Source organism: Achroia grisella, unplaced genomic scaffold (genome assembly GCF_030625045.1).
Source record: "Achroia grisella isolate CSIRO2021 unplaced genomic scaffold, CSIRO_AGI_Agris_v1 utg1062, whole genome shotgun sequence".
NCBI classification, from domain to species: Eukaryota; Metazoa; Arthropoda; class Insecta; order Lepidoptera; family Pyralidae; genus Achroia; species Achroia grisella.
This window is the reverse complement of record NW_026712566.1, coordinates 1,613,732-1,635,299: the sequence shown is the minus strand read 5'-3', so window position 1 is coordinate 1,635,299 and position 21,568 is coordinate 1,613,732. Positions and strand designations below refer to the sequence as shown.

Sequence of the window (21,568 nt, the reverse complement as noted above, 5' to 3'; positions counted from 1 at the left end):
GGCAGTAGGCCACCCATCAGATCTTATCATAAACAACATAAACATTTCATGTGTTTCTGGAATGAATAAATCAGATTAAACAGTTTGTAATACGGGAAATTCCTTCAAACTTGCTGCCGGCTGTTGTCTTACTAAAGTTCTGTAACGCCCGCATGACACTCAGACATTTACAGTGATAATATAAAGATTGTTGTTTTAAATTTAGTATGAAGTATACAAGATTAGTATCTTGTATACTATATATGTAAAACTTTTGCCGTTAATTAAATTAAAGGGTGAAATATATAAGAATAAAAATTATATCCCTAGAAAAATCATACAGCACGATTTAATACCAAATTACAGCTGGTATTATGGGTACTAGTGCTGGTATTATAAATACATAGATTTTAAATTCATACATATTATACACTAGCTGACCCACGCAATTTTGTCTGCATCACACTTATGTTATTATATGAATAATTTTTCTCGTTTTTGCAACATTTTTACTGATGCTTCGCTTCTATTGGTCATAGCGGAATGTTATATAGCTTAAAGCCTTCCTCGACAAATGGACTATACAACACAAAAATATTTTTTCAATTCAAACTTGTAGTTCCTGAGATTAGTGCGTTCAAACAAACAAACAAGCTCTTCAGCTTTATAATTAGTATAGATAGAAAACACCCAGACCGATACAAACAATCATACCCAAATGTTTGTGGAAAACCGTGCAAGGAATTGAACCCGCGACCACCTGAGGTAAACCGTTGGACCATTGGGGCCGTCACAACATCAATTTCAATTATTCCATAGTAAATAATTTTGTGTCCATTTATATCTACATCTCTCCTCATATTTACGCCAATTCATATATTTCATATCTCTGAATGACTGTCATTACAGCGTTCGGATTCCGGAAAACTCAATATCCGGACAGGGTTTTATGGCGCCAAAATAACAGACGCGACCGTCCACACCGTACATGTGCTTTCATATATGAAAATATAGATTTATTTACGAAAGTTCGACAATAACATCCCAATACATATATTTTTAGTAACACTCTCTTTCCTAAGTTTGTTTGGAAGAGATTGCTTTTGCGATTATACCGCCTTTCGTACACTTTCAATGTTGGTGCAATGAAGTATTATTAAAAAAAAACCTTTACTTAAAAGTACGTTTAATCTATATATATATTTTACCTTTTGTACTTACTTATTTCTTTTATATTATATACTTTAATGTTGGTGCAATAAAACATAAAAAAATGACTTTTCGTTAAAAGTTATATGTGTATATGTAGAATATAAATAAAAAGAATTTGATCAATTTATCAACTATGTAATTTGGCTGCCCAATTCTGTCTCGTTGCATTTATTATTGTCAGGCCAAGGTTTTTATAAATAAAGATAAGAGTAATGGAAAATATTGCATTAGAATAATACGGAATAATATTCTGAATAAAATAAAATATAGAATTAGCAGATGGTGTGGACTAGTCGTAGCACACGTCTATATAACACATTTGCTTTCGTTTTCTTTAACAGTATCTGTCAAACTTGAATTTCAAAATGAATCTATATCATTGTAAACATGTACAACATTTATTTAAAATACGAGTTGAGTTTCTTATCAGTTCTTCACATATCGAAATCATTCTGAACTGACAGTAGATTTGACAAATCATAAGAGTCTGTGATAGACTTACATGAATAAAGATATTTTGGTATTTATCATAAGCTTATCTAGAAGAGATTGCTTCAGGGATAAGATCGTTTTTTCGTTTTGTACCTTCTTTTTTTAATCTATTGCTATATTTATTAATATAGCATTATAAATAAATAAAATCCAAGCAAACAAACTAATAATCAAATATTGAGTTTAATACACAAGATTTACGGTAGTATAAAAGTTTGCAGCCTGAAATAGTTTATGAGGGGTAAAAAGGTCTACTGTGTAACTGCGTGAGTAAGGGAATGGTGTGTTATAGAATAATAACATTTTTTATTTTTTTATGTGACTGGCAGAACACGAAAATTGACAGCCCATCTAAAAACTCCCGTGGTTCCGTAAAAACTTAATGCTTATTTTTATTTTATTTTACTGAAATGGAAAGCAAATATTGCCCAATTGATGGTATTAATTGTCGCCTATATTCATGAACCTAACAAATGTCGCCATTCTGGAGGACGAAGATTTTATGCTTCTGTACTTTGTAATTTAACTGTCTTATCTCACCCTTCATAATTGTAGAAAGCAAGCAAGTTGGCTACTCTAATAGGTGAGACAAAGGTACCAACTTTGTACAAAGTCGACTTCGGTAAAAGTAGTCTATCTTGGCGGTTAGCATTTATGAAATGGTAGGCATTTCCGTATTTATTAGTATTGTGATTGGAATGGGAACACAGCAACTATCAATAAAAATCTTTAATAATTGAAATAAATGTAGGTGTAAATAAATTCCCAAAAGGGCTCACAGCGAAGAAATCTATTCAAAAGTATAAAATATATACAGATATCAAAAATAAAAAGTTTATAAAAATAATGGTGGACATGCTGCCAGCAACAAGTATCTTTTATAATCCAGTGAAGCAATACAGGAATAAACAAGGGGTATCTTTTCCAAATCCTTTGGACAAACCTAAACGTCCATTACAGTTTGATTATCTCGCCTTTGAACCTTGCTTAACAATTCCAGTCGTCTCTAAATGAGGCTAACAAAGCAGTGGCTTGACCGAACAATCAGAGGCGATTGTTTGCCTAAATTCGTCAGGAGATCTCGGATTCTTCAACTAATTGGACTTAATTGGATGTATCAATTGGCTCTCGAGGTATATGAAATAATCAAGACATTTCTAGCTCCGCTATTAAATAAAATTAGATCTATGCCATAACTATGTTTATTTATTTAATTAAGTATATGTAACATAATAATTACATGTCACATTTTTTTCTCCACTTTCGGAAATAGTTTTACTGCTACATTGGGACGTCGTTTTAGGTTTATTTCCCAAAAGAGGAACTTTTGAAACATAGGTAGTATAATCACACAGTACAAAATTATTTTTATTATGAATCAATATAAACATTTTTTTTCAGCACGGTTATTTGCATAGATTCATTTTAATATTTTGGCCTGCATATTCACGCCAGTCTCAATTAAAACAAAACTATTTTTATGTGAAACTGTGCTAACTTTGAAGGTTGTTACATAGAATCTATTTGGTTGATTCAATTGTCATAACGGTGGTGTCAACTTGTTAATTGTTCTGTGCTCACGCCGCGCCGCGCCGTAAGCGCGGGAAAACGTGTCTATATGTCAGTTGTCAAATTGTTTGGTTATAATTTATCGGCATATAATACATGTGTACTAAATTTAAATAATTTAAAATTAAATTCAGCTGATTGTTACAGCCTATGCTGTAAATTCGGAACTGACGGTAGATTTGACATATAAGAGTCTGGAATAGAGCTTCATGTAATGAAACTAAAATTAAATCTTTTACGAATAATCAAATATCTTTATAATCAATATAGTTTAAGATAGCTGAATTGTGTGACGAGTACTTTAGGAACCGTATTGTAATATCATTATCCAGCGAAGTTTATATTGTAGCAACAAAGTTGGAGTATTGTTAACTTTGACAATTTGTGAAGTTTTATAATAAGAATTTAAATATGTAACAATGCTTACGTACTGGCAAGTAAGTGAGACAACGTAATGTAAATTGCCTCGAGCTCTAATAACACCTCTTTACAAGAAACAATAATGATTTTGCATAACCTACCGACTTAACAAGATACAAACAAATATATTTTCCATTTTAGTCTTAGCGATGGTTACAATTCAGTCACTCTCACCTATTTCATAGTTAAGTAGCTTGCTTTGTAAGCAGTCTTCGGTTGTAGGTTGCGATTAGGCAGTGATTACAGGACAAGAGGTTTGATATTTTACAACGCGCTAGTGATATTACGTAAACAATTTTCGGTTGTAGGTTGCGATTAGGCAGTGATTATAGGTTAGGAGATATGACATCACAGTGTTCTGTAAGGACATCGCGTTAGTGGTATTACGGGTGACACATGATAACGTGATGTCCGTAGTGCTGTTCATGTATATAGGTTGTTACAGCTTGCCATCAGGTTATACATTTACTTATTGCCATTCTAATTACAATAAAAAAAAAACTTCCAATAAGTGATAGCGTGCTTATGAATAATTAATTATATTAAACAATTTTTATGTAAGAAAGCCTATTATAGGATAGACGAATTCATAGATGACAACATATCAAGTAAATAATTAGTTTATTAGCATACAACGTTATAATTTAATTTTCTCATTGCTTTCTTGATTTAATTGATTGATTTTAAAAATATGAAAGCATAGCGGTTTTTGTATTGATTGCCGCATGCATTCTTGTGTAAAATGTGAATACTATAACTATCAGATGGCAATTGTAAGTAACTTTGACGTAGTCTAGTGTTTTGAGTAGTCATAGTCATAGTTTGTATAGCTCACTAAAATGTCCAGACTTGAGGCGGCGTGGTGGGCCGGGTCATTGGGCTTCCTAAAATATGGTCGAGCGCAGTGATGGCTGGCTCATCCGTCATACTCGTGAACGGGTGCTGCTTGTAGGGACTGGTCTGCTCTAATCACTATGACTGATTTCCTCTTATTAATTGTTTAACCAGTTGGTTATATATTCAATATTTTTTCTATTGGAGTATTTAATTGAATTAGTGCTAATTGGTGGTTTGTATTCACACACTTAAACTTAAAAATGTAAAGTAATAATAAAATTATTTAAAAGAGCAACACGCAAGTTTCTTGCTCGTTCTTCTTGTGATGAGACAGCTTTCCGAACGAGCGTTAGATTAAAAAAATGTAATGACTATTCAAAAGTGCTTCAATGTAAATTTGAATAAATGATTTTCTATTCTATTCTATACTATTCTATAACCGTTATCAAGCATTGGTCTATATAAAAATAAAGCCATACTTGAATTTATTTTTACATGTATACTTATTTATTTCTACAAAGACAACATATGAACGTATTTTCAAGTAAAATTAATTAATCTGTGTTAAAAAGCAGGATAGCTGTACGCATACAGAGGGCTGTCTATTTTGTAGTAATAAATGTTAAAATTAGTATAAGTATGCTAATATAAAATTTTACAGAAAATAGTTTATCCACAATTGCACAATATATGTTTCAGATTACAAAACTTTCAGTTTTATACACAGTAGCAACCCGTTTGCAGCTTTGCGTGGATTCATAACAAATCTTTAATTTCTCGGCTCTTTTTACACTATAACATGCATGTATTACACATATGAACCTTCCTCTTGAATCACTCTATCTATTGTTGAAAACTGCTTTAAAACCGATTCGTAGTTTGAAAGATCTAAGCGAAGACAGAGGAAGCGACTTCATTTTATACTATGTCAAGATGTATAGACGAGTCCCTGAATTCACACGGATCAGATGAAATCCGGGTCTGCCAACCCTAATTCCGACGTTCATGAGATAACTTGCGGCCTACCTGTAATTATACAATTATACATATGTTATGTGCTTCATTGTCCGAAGATATGGCTTAAACTGTAATCCAACACGTGTAGTGGCAATTAACTTTTAAATCATATAACTATGCATAACGATATCCTTAATCCTTAATTATACAAATAAATGAAATTGAACATTAAATGCATACTAAGATATATACTGTACAGTAGTTTATATTTTCATATGCATTTAGTAAAAAAATATTTAAATATAATTGGTTGTCTGTCTACCTATTTGTCTGTCTGTTTGTTCTTTCTAATCTCTGTAAAGTCTTGACTGATTTTGACGGAACTTTTCAGCTAAGTTATAAGGAGTAACTTAGGCTACTTTTATTTAAGAAATTTTATTTATTTCAATAAAAAAGTTAAATTAAACGCTGACGAAGTTACGGAAAACGGCTAGTATATAACAAAATCGTAAAATCCTGACAAGAAAAACTGTTTATTTGTCTGTTTATGTGTTATGATTGACTTATAACCGTCTGCGGTAAATACAATGAAATTTTCACACAATATATTGATAAACGTGGGTGTCAACATATGAATTAAAAAAAGGAAAGAAAAATACCCGCCATCTGAGGGGTGAATAATTAATTTGTGAATATTTTCAATACGCCACCTACTAAGCTAACCTCTGTTATATTATACTAGCTGTGCCCGCGGTTACACCCGCCTTAAATTTCAATATAAAGTTTAGCCTATGTGTCATTCTGATGCCTAAGCTATATTACTGTAAAGTTTCATCAAAATCCGATTAGTAGCTTTTTCGGGAAAGATTAACAAACATCGATATTCACAAACTTTCGCGTTTATAATATTCAAATTCAAATTCAAAATATGTTTATTGATGTAGGTTTATTACAGATCCTTATGATATGTATTATTAAGATTGAATTTGATAATTGAAATCTCTATAATTTAAGTACATCCAATAAGATTCTATTATATTATCTTGTTCGATATTCTTAATTGCTTAACGCCTACACAGCACTTTCTGAGCTAAGCTGAGTAAGGCACATATTGGCTCTGTATAATTATTATTAACTTTATATTTTACTGCAAATAATCTTCCTCTCTAAGATATATTCAGAGAGTGAGAGTTTCTTGGTGTATAAGAAAAGAGTTTAAATTTTTTCTTATCAACCTTCTTCCTTAAATTCTTCTCCACTTTGCTCTCTATTAGCTATTGATGACTATTTGCTGTTACATTATGATTAGTGATTCATTATTCAACCCTTATTATATTATATATTCACCTTATTAAAAACTTATTATTAATTTTATTTATTTATTAAAGGAAAACCAAGGCTAGTAAGCCTTACTCATATTGAATCAATATAAAAACACACTAAGCGACTGACAGGCTTTCACAAATAACAACAGATCAATTGTATTAAATTCGACATCACTACATATAAGGGCACACATAAAAATATTATATTATTTCAATAGATCTATTATTGCTTATATATTATCACTATCCCAAATAAGAAACCCAGATAAGATCCAGCTGATAAAATAAACTTAATACTATATGAGAATACTAAGGTTGAGATAAAATATCCTTATCCCGATTCGCCTCAAAAAGGTCGTTGAAAGCAATTTTTCTTGAGACAAAAAAAATTACATCGATTCCTCAGAGCGTGTTCTATGGGTTCGAATTAATTTTATTTCGTAGCATGTTGAACATACGTGTTTAAGCATAAATTCCACTACGTTTTAAACAAAATAGCATCGAAATATTATTTTCCCTATTCTGTCTATTTATACATGGTAACAAAAATAAATAAATATATATATATATATATATATATATATATATATATATATATATATATATATATATACGAAACGAAACGAAAGGTTGAACCGATTTCGCTAATTCTTTTCTTGTTGTGTTTGTTATTGTCAGAAGGGTCTTATTGAGCGGTAGGTTAAAAGATTGATAACTATGACTATTCGAAAGCGCTTAAATTAAGTTTATTTGAATAGAAAATAATTTGAAATAAATTATTTTCTATTCTATTCTATTAAAGAAAAAAAAAAGAATATTTCTCCTGAAGAATAAGAAATTTGTGCAGAATTTTTGAATGCGAATTCAATATTCATCATTCATAGGTAAAACAGGACTACGTCTGTCGGGGTAACTGGTATACGTATAAACCACCCAGACCAGTACAAACAATCATACTCATGAATACAAATGTTTTCATTTTGTATATTCATTAGATGTTTCGTCGGTTTCCTGTAATACATTTTTTTTTTTTGTACTACGATGGTGGTAAGCTATTCTGAATTGTGATCCAATATTGGATGTAATTATTTATAATACAACATGAGATGTCATTACAGAAATGGCAGGAACAATGATTACATTCTAACTCTCATTATTCGAAATGTATTTCATATTATGTTATATATTTGATATCAATTTATGCTCTTTGATGTCTACCCATTTCAATGACAATAAAACCTACATCCTGGTTCCATGCCACGCGTCCCATTTATACGAAAGGAAAATGAAAAGAAAATCTCCCATAGGAAGAATAAAGATTCTATGGAAAATCTAATGTGAAACCAAAGTGAAATGGAGTTGAAATCTCTATAGAAATCAAATATTGTTATTTAGCACAAATAAATGGATTGTGCATTTTAAATTAGGAATAGAGATATATTTTATTCTTTTATATATCCATACTTCTATACTAATATGAATATTAGCGGAAATCTGTCTGTTTGTTACTGGTAAAGTGCTGAATGGATTTTAATGAAATTTTACGTGCACATAGACGACGTATAGTCTGGGAATAGAGTTCATTGACGTTAGATAATAAGATAGTGTAGGAATATTATACCACTGAGGTCCTTTTCAGTCCTAGCAACAGTGTTGTGATATAATAACAAACAAATCTATTTCGTTCTCGAAATAAAATCGGTCCCGTTCTAGTTTCGTTCCAGACTGTAAACATACTTGAAGATCCCGAGAGCCCAACGGTTATTAGGTGGATGTAAATAAAAGACATTTCTTCACAATTGCTTCAGAAGGGTTATCCCAATGCAGGGTTGCCAACCTTGAAATATTTAGCCTCGTAAAAAGATATTAAATATCTGATAAAAATCGTGTTTTACTTCAATACCGCTTCTAAACCCTATACTATATTATGATCGATTTTCGTACATTAAAATCTTGTACAAAATTGTACGAGAATGTAAATATCTTCGTAGCGTGGGAGCTGGTTTGAGGTGAAAAAATGCTCACGTGAAATAGGCGTGTGTAGCAGTTGCTATACAATGCATACAAATCCTCAGAATGATGAGGTCACGCCTTAAACCCTGTGACCGGGAGGCTTCTGCGCTTTTGTGAGGAACTTGACAGTCTACTTTGGTAGTTTCAGTTCTATATGCACAACGGCTCACATGAGAAGCTATATTCGATGAATGGTCAACTTACATTTACATTTACATGTCCTCATATCCAAGATCGAAAATTTTATATATGTACGAAGATTCTTTTACGGTTGGCATCCCTGTCCCAAAGGTTCTAAGGCAAACAACGCTTGGGTTCCTTCGCTAGCTTATTATACCTGATCCTATTCAGCTGCAAATCCTCTCTGATAAATATTTATACTAAAATATTTATTGGGGAAAATAAGCCTGTAGCAGTTACGACTTTGGCGTTTTTAATAACGTGTTGTCACGTTATTAAAAACGTATCCTGCTATATTTATTTTAGTTATTTCAGCTTTGAATATCAGTTGTTGTCATTTGTAGTATAATATGAAAGACTGTTGGAGTTATAGTCATATATTTTTTGTGGACTATTTTTTGCGAGCGATACATTTTTTTCTGAAGCAAACATCAATTGAAAAAAAATGGAAATCTGTCTATTAAAGTCTCAAGGAATCTTAATGTTTAATCTAAATATAGGTGGTATCAGAAAGTCCATACTACTGGAGGTACTTTAAAGTGAAGGTACCAATTGTGTATCTGATGTTACCTATATTAGAAACAATTTATATATATTCGTGTCGGTTATAATATAATAATAATAAACGTAAAAAATAACAACAGGGAAAGCTGAGGCAATATAAGAATAAAAATAAAAATAATACTCCTGGACAATTCACAGAACGTCATCTAGACCCAAGTTAAGCTAGCTAAAGCTTGTGTTATGGGCACTAGATAACTGATACAAATACATAGATATATTTTTCGTAAATAAATACATAATATATATAGAAAACACCCAAACCGATAGGAACAATCATATTCATGAATACAAATGTTTGCGTCGTGCGAGGAATCGAACCTGCGACCATCCAAAGTTAGGCGGTGTGCTACACTGTTAGACCACTGAGGCCGTTAAATATGTATTTCTCAGTTATACTCGTAAGCAAATGGACTCATGAGCTTAAGTTAATAATTTACCTTTTTATTGTTCTAGCGACCCAGACAGCAAAGCTTAGGCGGTGTTCTAAGACGCGAGGGTAACTGGAAGTGCTTCTTGTTGACGCTGATGATCGCCGGCTGCCTTGGTTCTGTGGTGTGGTGCAACACAGCTGAGATCGATCGGGACCTTATTGATTTGGACTCGTAAGTATATCTACAAAATATACTCTCAATACATCTGGTGATAACTTTGTACTCTGAGGGGAAATGAATTGTTAGTAATGACAAATAGTAACCCCTTTTTGCTAACAATTTGCACTGTTAGGTCGACCTCCAAACACAGCCCGCCCCGGAAACCGTCATGGTTAATTCGTCACGATGGACTAACTGACCTAATTTCTTACTCAGGGTGAACTGATGCCCCGACAGCCTATACCTTTATCGTAGGAAGCAGCATTACATTTCATCCATTAAAAAAAAATATAAATGAAACTCATTTGCTTCAAAGAGGCTTACCGAGGAGGTAAGCTTCTTTCATAAAAAAACCAAACTTATAAACCTGCGATATATGTTAATTACATAAACAGTTTTTTTTTAATTAATGAGTTATCATTTCTAGGTCCATATTATACCCTACGAATAGAAAAAACCTTACGAATATTATATTACACATAATATTCGTAGGGTTTTTTTATAAAGTGAATTGTAATACATAAATTATTCATGTATACAGACTACATTTGTCACTTACCTCCAGGTGGCACGTTCTATACGTATCAGTTTCCTTGCCATTCGTATTACATAAAAAAAGATGGGATCACATTAAAAAAGCGTTTCATTGTAAAACATCATAAAATATGTATGTGATAAATAAATAACTCAATCTACCAGCTACTCATACTGACGATCGAAGCGGCACGTATTCTAAATATTGATACTAACTAAATGGGTATCAATTTTAATAGTCAATGTTGGTATTATAGATTATGGACTGTGTGACACATTGATAAGCTTTATATCAGATGACCTATAACACGGCAGCCATTGAACAATCCGTTCTGATGCTGTTCTTATCTGAGAGTTCAATCGGCATCTGACGACAATGGGGCGCTGTGACGACACAAAAGGTTTTACAGGCTTTACGATCACAGAATATAGAGTTAAGTAGACGTCGTGTCTGGAATTCGAAATTTAATTTATGTGTAAATTTTTTAATTCTTTATTTATTTAGAACAGAATACAATAGAAAATTCTTTGTTCAAATACGTCACATTTAAGCACTTTTGAATAGACATCACTTATTTTTTTGTCCAACACTCATACGGAATGCGTCTCATAACACCAGGAAAGAGAGAAAACTAGTATGTTGCCCTTTTAAATAACTTAGTTGTAACTTTACAGTTTTAAGTTGGACTGTATGAATACAAAATACCAACTAGAAAAATTATTATTAAGGTAAGACCATAATATAAAAAATATATTACCAATTAAAAAAAGGACTAAGTACAATTTTATTATTTTTTAATCACTATTATGTATATAATAATAGGAATTACTTTTGATTAGTATAAGTTTCAATATGTATAACTTTAGAATCATCTTATTATGGATATAAATATATGAGTAATTAAATCATGATACATATTAAAAATTGAAACTTGTGAACATGAGTGGTAAAATCGCCTACAGCATCCGCCTATCGACAGGACTTTGACAATAATTGGTATATGATAACAGATTATGTTAATCCAAATCAAATTACGGTTCCGTATAACAATACGGGTAACAACCCATTTGGAGTAATGATCTTTGCGTGGGCAATTAATTATACAAAATTAAAAAATTAATATCAGTAATTAGCACGATGGTATTGGTCGTTCTGGTAGGGTACAATGCTAGCAATGGCCATAAAAATAATTATCGAAATTAGTTAAAATACAGTCAAATTAAGACGGAATTTTTTCTTCTATTATAAAGTCGGTAGAAAATGAATTCTTAGGTGTTGTATTTACGTAAACAGCTAGTAAAACAATATAACTGAAACAGATCATACTGATGCGCAATGGAATTTGCTTAAAGTTGCTAGTACACAAAAGAACAAACTAACTGACATACTGACAGCTCAAACCACTGAACCCAGAAACTTGGCAACACGAGTTTGTTCGAGTGTTCTTGACAATCCGAGCAAGGAAATTCAGGAAATCTCAAGGGATTGTTATAAAGTTTTATTCAGACTTAAACTCAAATATCTACAAGGGCGGACACCATTAAAACTGAGAAGTATGTGTATTTGAACAGGATACATGTCTTGTGAGTTTTTTAAACATTTTCATATAAAGGTTTATTTAACTTCCACGACTTTTTTTATTATATTAGGGTTGACAGACTTTTATTATGTGTAAAATTACTTCTAATACTTAGATTTAGAATCTTTTGAAATGTTTTTATTATTGTTTAAGTATTTATTTTTCAGTAACTATTAGGACGTTTTGGAATGACTTAACCTAAGATAATATTATTAGGTCCAGTGCCGACGCGGACGGTGCCGTTCTTTTGTATATTTCTAAAGAAGACATATAAGACAAGAATGTGATGATCTGATCCTGACACTTAACACGAGAACGCTTAATTTATATGATAATTTTTCGTTCCCTCCACTTTGTATGTATGTCCATTTAACTGGCTAATTTCTTAAAACTGATTTCTAGAATCACTATTGTTAAACAGTCATACATAGTCTAGAATAGGCTAGATTTACTTTATGTATGAAAGGAATATTATATAATAGTTTTTGTATTCTATATATATATTCTATATATATATAGTATAGGCAAATTGATATCTACCCACTGTCTCTGCGAATTTTTATATTTTTGACTAAGTCTCCGGTGATACTCGTAGAAATACCGATATCAAATCAAATGAATACTAAACAATTTTATCCAAAGATAAGCCGATAAATAAAGCCATGCCAAGTATTACGTTCCCAATGATATCGACAGTTGACAATGCCTCTAAACCACCTCATCCATATCAGTCGTGAGGTTATAATAGACATATATTTTATTTGAAAATAACCTATTCTACTAACATCTAAAATAGTTTTGTTTACCTCAGGAACCCGATAAAAAGGACGGTGCGAGAGTCGCCATGTGACGTCGGTTACGCATACATACCCATCGCATTTGTCCTGCTGCTGTACTTGGTGTACCTGGTGGAATGTTACCACAGCACTGCTCGCATCCAGCTGGCGAGAAGGGTAGATGTCGCTGCAGTCAACGCCAGGGTTCACTCTATGAGGACCGCCACGCCAAGGGTTTGGTATGTTCATTTTCATTTTATGTTACTGGAATAGCAAGCTGACTCTTGATGGTAAGTGGTAATACATAAACAGCACTAGTGACATCATTCTGTGACTCCCGTAATACCTCTCATGCGTTGCCATTTCGGTAGTTTCACCTCAGATTGATCCCCCGTCCAATTCAAACGGGGATCGAATCCTTAGCGGATCTGAGTGATCCGCTAAGGATTCGATCCCCATCCACAGTCCTATCCGTCAGGCAGGAGTTGATCTTCAGCTGTTCCATAAATCCTTTCGCTAGTTTGAAGTGCCATTTGAATTCTCCCCCTATCGTTCGGTGAAGCTGTAAAGGCCAGCTGCGGCCAAGAGAATTTGTCATTTGAATCTGTCGAAAAAACAGCATTTTGCATAACTACGATCGTATGATCTATGTAATATAGACTACCTTATCTCACCCTGTAACAGAAATACATATACAGTCCTACGACACTGTTAATGATACAATTTGTTTGCGTCTGAAATTAATGTTTCTTAAATGAAGTATAGTTAACATGACTCTTCTCAGTCGATACCTCAAGGCTGATGATTGATTCTAAGTGACCACTACACTTAGAATGCTCCTTCCAACCAATTGTTTTATCTGACGGCCTGTGGTCTAGCGGTTTAGCACACCGCTTTACTTCCGATAGTCACGGGTTCGATTCCCTGCACGTTACAAACATTTGTATTCATGAGTTTCATTGTTTGTCTGACTGTTTTCTATGTATGTGTATTATGCATGTATTTAAAAAATGTAAATGAAGTATTTCTGTCAGTTGTCTATTATTTATGACACAAGCTTGGCTTAGCTTGGGACTGGATTGCATTATGTAAATTTTTCAGGGTTATTATTATCTATATAAACCAAACGAAATCACAAGTAATAGGTAGTGTTATAATAATAATATAACAGTTTATTAAAAAAAAAGTACAAAAAGACACTATATAAAGTGTAACAATTATATAAATGTACTTAACAAAAGACGACCTTATTGCTAAAAGCAATCTCTCACACAGTACCTACGATTTATGCTTGTATAAAGAAAATTTCAGTAACTGTCATGTTTGTCTGAGAAACATAAAATAACAAAGATGAAGTATGCTTAATGAATGAGTGTAATAATTAAGGTTTCATAAGAAATATTGCGGAGATGAATAACAAAGAGTGATGAAACGGAATTTCTGAGATGAAATGAATGTTGGAACGCTAAAAATGTAATGAAAATATGGTTTACGTATGGAATGTGTGTACACATTTTATATGTAATACATACGTTTATTTTTTCGTATAAATATTTATTTATTATACTACAATAATGGCAAACAAGAATTCGATCCATCTGAAGATAAACGGTTACCGTAGCCTATAGACGCCTGAACATAGTATCGCAGGACAATGCACACAGCGCCATCTAGTTCCAAACTAAGCAAAGCTTATATAGGTACTAGACAACTGATAATATTTTTGATCTATTTGTAAATATATATTTTACATAGCAAACACCCAGACCGATATTTTTTATCGCCAAATATCACAGTTGAAAGAAAATCATCCATTTTCTTGATGAGCAGTTAATAATAAAGTAGGGAGAGAAATAATAACAGTGTTACGCAATGTTATATTCTGTTGCAGGTGGAAAGCAATATGCTACCATTACGTGAGGCGAAAACGGCAAGTCACGCGATATCGGAACGGCGACGCGTACACCACGACACAGGTGCGTACAAGATCTCATCTATATTTACGAGTAGTTCGTGTAGAGTATAATACTCAAATCACAGTAACGTACATATTATGGAACAGAATTGTTTATGGAAACACTTACTTAGTGATTTGTTTGTGTATTTATTTGGCTCTATGGTCTAGCGGATTAGCATACTGCTTTACTGCCGATAGTGTTCGGATTCTATCGTGATACAAATAATCATATTCGTGAATGTGATTGTTATTATTGGTCTGGTTGTTTAGTTCTAGCTCTGCTCTACTTTTGGCAAGATGGCGACGATGGATATATTACTAAAAATAATAATTTCGAGGTTGCTAAAAATACAAATTATCAGGCAATTTTGAATTGAAATTGTAATTCACCAATTACCAAGATAAAGAAAAACCTTTTTGTTAGAACAAAACATAGATTGCAAATACCTAGTGTCCCTATTATCTTGGTGTATTATGCTTTCTTTTGTTCCCCTATTCGAGGATAACGTCTAAGTATAAAGTAGCTAATTAATAATAATTAGTATTGTTGCAATAGGACGAGATGGTATCCCAAGGAAGGTAAAAGGAAAACAGGCAGACCCTACACAAGATAGAATAAAAATATCAGGGAATTGGCAGGAGTAATGTACTCTGTTCAGAGTGGCTTAAGAAAAATATTTTAATCATATTTTTATTTACATTTAATATTTGTTATAAAGCAGTGTTTTTAGGCTTATTATACAGATTAGGCAACTCTATGATTACTTAGTGTGGCATCCCTGGTGTTGCCCCATCAAGCCTTATAATATCAGCGTTGGATGCAAATCTAAGAAAATTACTAGAACCAAAGCGCTTACCGCCACCCGGACCTAATACACCTAGAACTAAATTGTCACACTTATGTAATTAATTCATCGAGGAGGTTGATACTCATTTTTAGTTAAAATTTGTAATTTATTACATTTAAATATTTTAAGTAAAACGCATCGTTCATTCATTTAACCTCTGGCTGTGGCCTCTGTAATTGGCCAATTTGATCTAAAAAGGCTATATATAATAATGACATGTCTATCACCCCATCAAAGGAAGATATGATGATGTAAAGGGAGAGATATATATATAAAGAATAATGATTGTAGTAATAATTGTTACAATAGGTATACTACGAAAGGGTGAACACACACAGCGCGAGCACATCTTTCGCGCATGCGTGTTGCGGCCAACGTGACGCCTCCAGAAATCTGGTCCTAGACGTAAAGACCCCCATCACCAAAGTTCGTTTCAGTAAAGGCTTCGCTTTTGCCAACATCGAAGCTGCTAGTGGTAAGTGATGGCACTTTGGTTCTGAAGATCACGGTTACCAACCTTTAGATACTTAGCCTCTAAAAAAGAAATGAAAAGTCTGGTAAAATCTCGTGCAGTTTTTCTAAGTTTAAAATTTTGTACCAATTTGTATGACGGTGAAAATATTTACGTACTCAAAAGCCAAAAATTTTCTATTTGTAGGATCCTCGTTACGATTGGCATGTCGGCTGTGGATTTTGTAGCAAAATAAGGAATGACAACACTGACTGCGTGAATATATCTGTCAAACCTCTTCCTATCGTTAAGCAGCTTCTTTTTAATCTTTTTTTGTTTGAAGAGATATGACAGTGTAATTACTAGATATGTTCTCAGGAATGGTGGTTACCATTCCTGACACGACATCATATCGTCACATAACGCTCAGGGTTTAGGAACTTACGTGACAACATGAGGTCGTGGTGATGTTATAGATAATGGTTTCCATTTCTATGAATTAGCCTGTTGTATGTATGTAGTTGCCAGTCCTGTTATGTAAAATATATTTTTTTATTTCTTAATATTAGTTGAACACTATATACTTGTGGTTACTGTACTCATCCTTTTACATATTTGATAATAATATCATTTTGAAAGAGTTTCTCTTCAGTTGTTCTCTGTTCAAGATATTTAGATCGTTTTTTATTTCCATAAGAAAGTTTATTTATACGCTCAATTTTTCTTATAAATCATATCGTATACAGATATCACTTATTATTATTTTGGCCTGAAAGACAACATGAAATATTGGAAGACTTCAAAATAAGACGATTTTCCGTGAAATACACTTGAAAAGTTTTCCTTCTATTATAATTATATACACTTGGATTTCTCTATAAAAATAATGATTTTCAGAATTTGAAGATCAAAGATCAAGATTCTTCGCCGAACACGAGCGATTTGATGACTTTATGGAAATGCGTGAAGGGCTTGATTTGATTGGAGTTAGTTCTTTCAAGGAATACATGGTAGCTTACAGGTACTTATTAATTAATTTCTTAACGTAATTTTAATGAATGGCAATAGAATATAGGCCCCCGCCAACGCTAACAGTATACGCTGACGAGACATTAGTGGAAGATGATGCTATGTCAATAAAATCAGGAATACGTTGTGAATAAACTAAGATATAATCACGATGGATTTCAAGTGAGACCCCGTGCAGGTCAACTTGACATGGAAGGTAGATTTCTACTCATTGTTATTACTTAGGTATATGAAGTACATGTCATGTCGAAGAACACTAGTAGACTAGTAGTAATACTTACAATGCACTCTTCATGCCATAATGCCATAATTATAACAAAATTGTGATTAATATTATAAAAGTTAATTTCTTTGTTTGTCTGTTTGTTCATTACTCTCTCACCCCTAAATCGTTTAAGAAATCATGAGTTTCGTATAGCCTTGCATTTGAAAAGGAGGAGGATATAGGGAACGTTTTTACGCCAAATATAAAAGTCGATTCCAATATAAGACAAAAATTGTTATTGTTAGCAAAATTGTTAGCAAAAGCTACTGTTTTAAACTATTTTTAGGGTTATTAGCTTATTGTAGATAAAGATTTTGTTAGCATTTGTTAACTAAATATGTTATTACAGGGAAGCGGATAGTTGTCCCTGGTATTCATCACAACTGCTCTTCTGGACGCTATCCTGCTTATTACTCTCGTGGCCCCTTCGAATTCTCATAGAGTGCAACACAGCTTATGTACATTATACTGTAAGTATTACCTATAATTACTGCAGATGTTGTATTTTTTTTTTCTGTGTTCATCTTGCAAACAGTCGAAGACTATGATTGTGGTAGATGAAACGTCTACACGTGACGTGAGTGTGATTCCCAGCACAATCATCGTCTCTTTAGGTGGTCCTGATTAGTCATTGGGTGCCAGTCTTTTTTTCTAATTCATTAATATTCTCATAAAAAGTTCTACAATTTTAGAAAAATTTATAATTATTACATGAATAATAATTACATAATTAAAGTCTTAAATTTTTAATGTATGTACATCATGTTAAATGTGGAGAATTGAATATTTACATTAGATATTATCTATCTATGTATCTATTTATGAATAATACGTATATATAATATCTCTTTTTATGAATAATACGGAAAACAAGCTAACAGCCTACCTAATGGTAAGAGTAACCGTAGCCTGAAACTGTACATGAAAATCACGACTAACATCGCTCACGAAATGAAAATGAAAGTACTGGGACAATTACAGATTTTACAAAATATGTTATGATCTATATATGTAGTACACAGCACTTTCTGAAGCAAAAAAATATGTATCTATTTAAAAATAGATAATTTATTTGGTTGAACATCGTTTTCCATACAATTTCTAGCGTGTCGGATCTTATAAGAAAATAAAGTACAAATGTTTCTCATTTTCAAGAGGCATGCAAACTCCAATTTTTTTCTGGATTTAAAAATAATAAAAAGAAATTTAAATGTTATGTCAATTCTCACAGAGTATATCAGCATTTTTCCACGAGCCGTTTGTATAGTTCCATTACTTCTCATTCTTAAACCATTTCTATAATATACAAGTCATACATAATAAAGAAACATTGTTGCAGATAACTAAGATATTTGGTACAAATTACGAATTAGACCCTAGTAGGCAGTTGGACCTTGACACACACCTGTCGGATACTTTACCGCCGGTGACCGCCACCAACTACTCGTGGGCCCTCGCCGACGAGCAAAGCGCCGTCCTCTGTTCAGCACCCCGTCCACCAAGAACCCTCCCTCTTTCACACGCATCTACTGTAGACAGCCTCGAACTATTCGCTGCCATACGAGGTAACTGTGCCTTAGTACCATCTTACTCCGAAGCAATGCGGATCGACGCAGCTCTGAGAGAAGAGCCCGCTGAAAATGCCAATAATGGTGTCTTAATAGACATTGAGACACAGAATAGGTCGAACAGACCCACTATAAAAGCGGCATCTTTTGACGAACCTCCCAGAAGACATAGGGTTACTATAGCCGGCACACATTCGAGTAATAGTATTGCATCTAGTGCTAGAACGAATGAAGCCAAACAGCAGAACAGAAGATCTTGGGCGGGAGTGGTTACGACAGCTAGAAGTGCCAGGCAGATCCTTGAAGATTTTAGGGCATCGAATCCTGTGAATTATCAGCCTATGCCTGAAGCCCAAAACAGAAGAGAAGGAGAGAGTACTCTGTATTATTCTAGAGAATTATCTCCAACTTGTTCAAGGGACCCTTTTGGTGGTCGCGCACAAACTACGCCCACTGACGAGCCACCTTCGTACGAAGAAGCATTAAGACTTCCAGCCTTAAGGCGACTTACTAGATCTATAACTGGGACCGATTTAGCAGGTTCTAGAAGAGCCTTTTTAAGGGATGTTCTTGCAAATAGAAGATCATGTTTGGAAGGTGTCGGGGTACTGTCCGAAGCTAAGGTGGTTAGGCTACCTTACAGCGAATCGGGGGATGAGACGCCGCTATAGCGATTCTGTAGTAGAGCTGCAGACTTTTATGGTGCAATAAAATATGTAGTTTAGTGCTCGTATACAATACGTGGTCGTTCGCAAAATGTGGCGGCCATACAGTGAGATTACGTTTTTAATATTACATTATACAATGCTTTGGAATTGTCTAATATTCTGAAGATGAGCTTGAGCAATTATTAGTAGTGTAGCGACTAAGTATAAATACGTCTCCATAATTATATTGCTAGTTTGAAGTAATGACTTAAATTACAATATAGTTATATGTAATTTTATAATTGATGCTAGAAATATTTTGTTATTGCCATATTAGATAGGTTGTATGTAAATATTAATATAATTCAGTATTCTATTAAGAAGCACTAACTCAGATATTAAAAGAAAATACAAAGCAATTTATGGACACAAATTTTCTAATTCAAATATAAAATATAATATTTTACTTGTTTAATAGTGTAGGTGCGTAAGTACATATTATTCTGTTTACGTAACGTTATTACTTACGTTATTTTCTATTAACATTTATTTACTTTAAATATTTTATTATTTATATTTACATATAACTGTCTATCGATACATAAAGTTCAAAATAAGTATACAAATTACTTTCGATCCTTACTTATTATGTTTATATATTCTACATTATTTAAAAATATAATAATGTTACTATTATTTATTTAGTAGATTTATAAATACCTCCTACTTTAGAACATCATCATAACAAAACAAGATCAATGATCGTCAGCCATTCATAGGTATTTATATAATAAATAAATGCAGAACTTATGGTACAGTGATCCCTCAAAGTATTGTAAATACAGGAATATTAATTCTAACTCTCAGAGAAATTACGCACCACAAAACACGGTTATTTGAAAATTGATTACTCGCTAAATCCTTTTCTTCAGGGACCAGAGGGTATCAAACGGCAATTCTTCTGATCTCTATTCGATCACTGTCTGCTACGAGCCATAATTTGAACTTTTCTTGATATTAAGAATATAAGTAAATACACCACTACTTTTATGTAACAAAACAACGTGTATATAATATTTTATATTTCACATCTACTTAGAAAGTTTCTATTTCCCTTTGGCATGAAACAAGGCATAGCACTTTACTTAAAAACAACCAAAATAAAATATTGGTAATGGATCTTGTGAAGATCCATTAATAACCTATTGCTTTGGGGATTAAAGTTTACTTTGATTGTGCATGAAAGTTACATATTTATTTCTGAAACCTTATATATAAAGAAATGGCCTTTGATTTAGTTCATATAAGTAGGTACCCGTCATTATGAGAATTGATCTAAAATTGAATGCAATGATTACAACTCTTAATGCTTCTAAAGAAAGACAAAATGCACAGTTTAATATAATTGTTTTAATCATTTATTCATTGGGAAAACTAACAGCTATAAGAAACAACTTATTATATGTGGATAAAAAACAGTTAGCCAAAATAGGTCTCCGTGCATAACTATTATGTATAAAAGCAAATTATACTGGTATAATTGAGGCGGGCTTCCATATAGGTACGAAACCTTCAAATTGTATGTACGCAAACAATAACTAATGAATAGGCCGTGTTAAGAAAAAAAAATCCGTAGATTCACACAAATTTCATACAAAACGTTTTGTTCCTCTAACTTGGTTTATTTACGCTCAAATTAATCGGTTCGATATTTAAAATCTCGACTGCTAATCGCGCCTGCCAGAGACAAGAATATAGAAAATAATAAATGTAAT

General features: G+C 32.8%; 1 protein-coding gene across 1 annotated transcript in view; it reads left to right on the top strand.

Annotated features, from left to right (window-relative positions):
• LOC131855176 (transmembrane protein 151B-like) overlaps window positions 1-19,822 on the top strand; it is a 57,137-nt gene extending 37,315 nt beyond the window's left edge. Inside the window, exons 2-8 of the mRNA XM_059206424.1 lie at window positions 10,002-10,150; window positions 13,064-13,267; window positions 14,920-15,004; window positions 16,143-16,308; window positions 17,182-17,305; window positions 17,928-18,048; window positions 18,918-19,822. Coding sequence (XP_059062407.1) covers window positions 10,002-10,150; window positions 13,064-13,267; window positions 14,920-15,004; window positions 16,143-16,308; window positions 17,182-17,305; window positions 17,928-18,048; window positions 18,918-19,817 — 1,749 coding nt within the window. The 3' untranslated portion in view covers window positions 19,818-19,822. The remainder of the gene's footprint in view (window positions 1-10,001; window positions 10,151-13,063; window positions 13,268-14,919; window positions 15,005-16,142; window positions 16,309-17,181; window positions 17,306-17,927; window positions 18,049-18,917) is intronic.
• The last annotated feature ends 1,746 nt before the right edge of the window (window positions 19,823-21,568 follow it).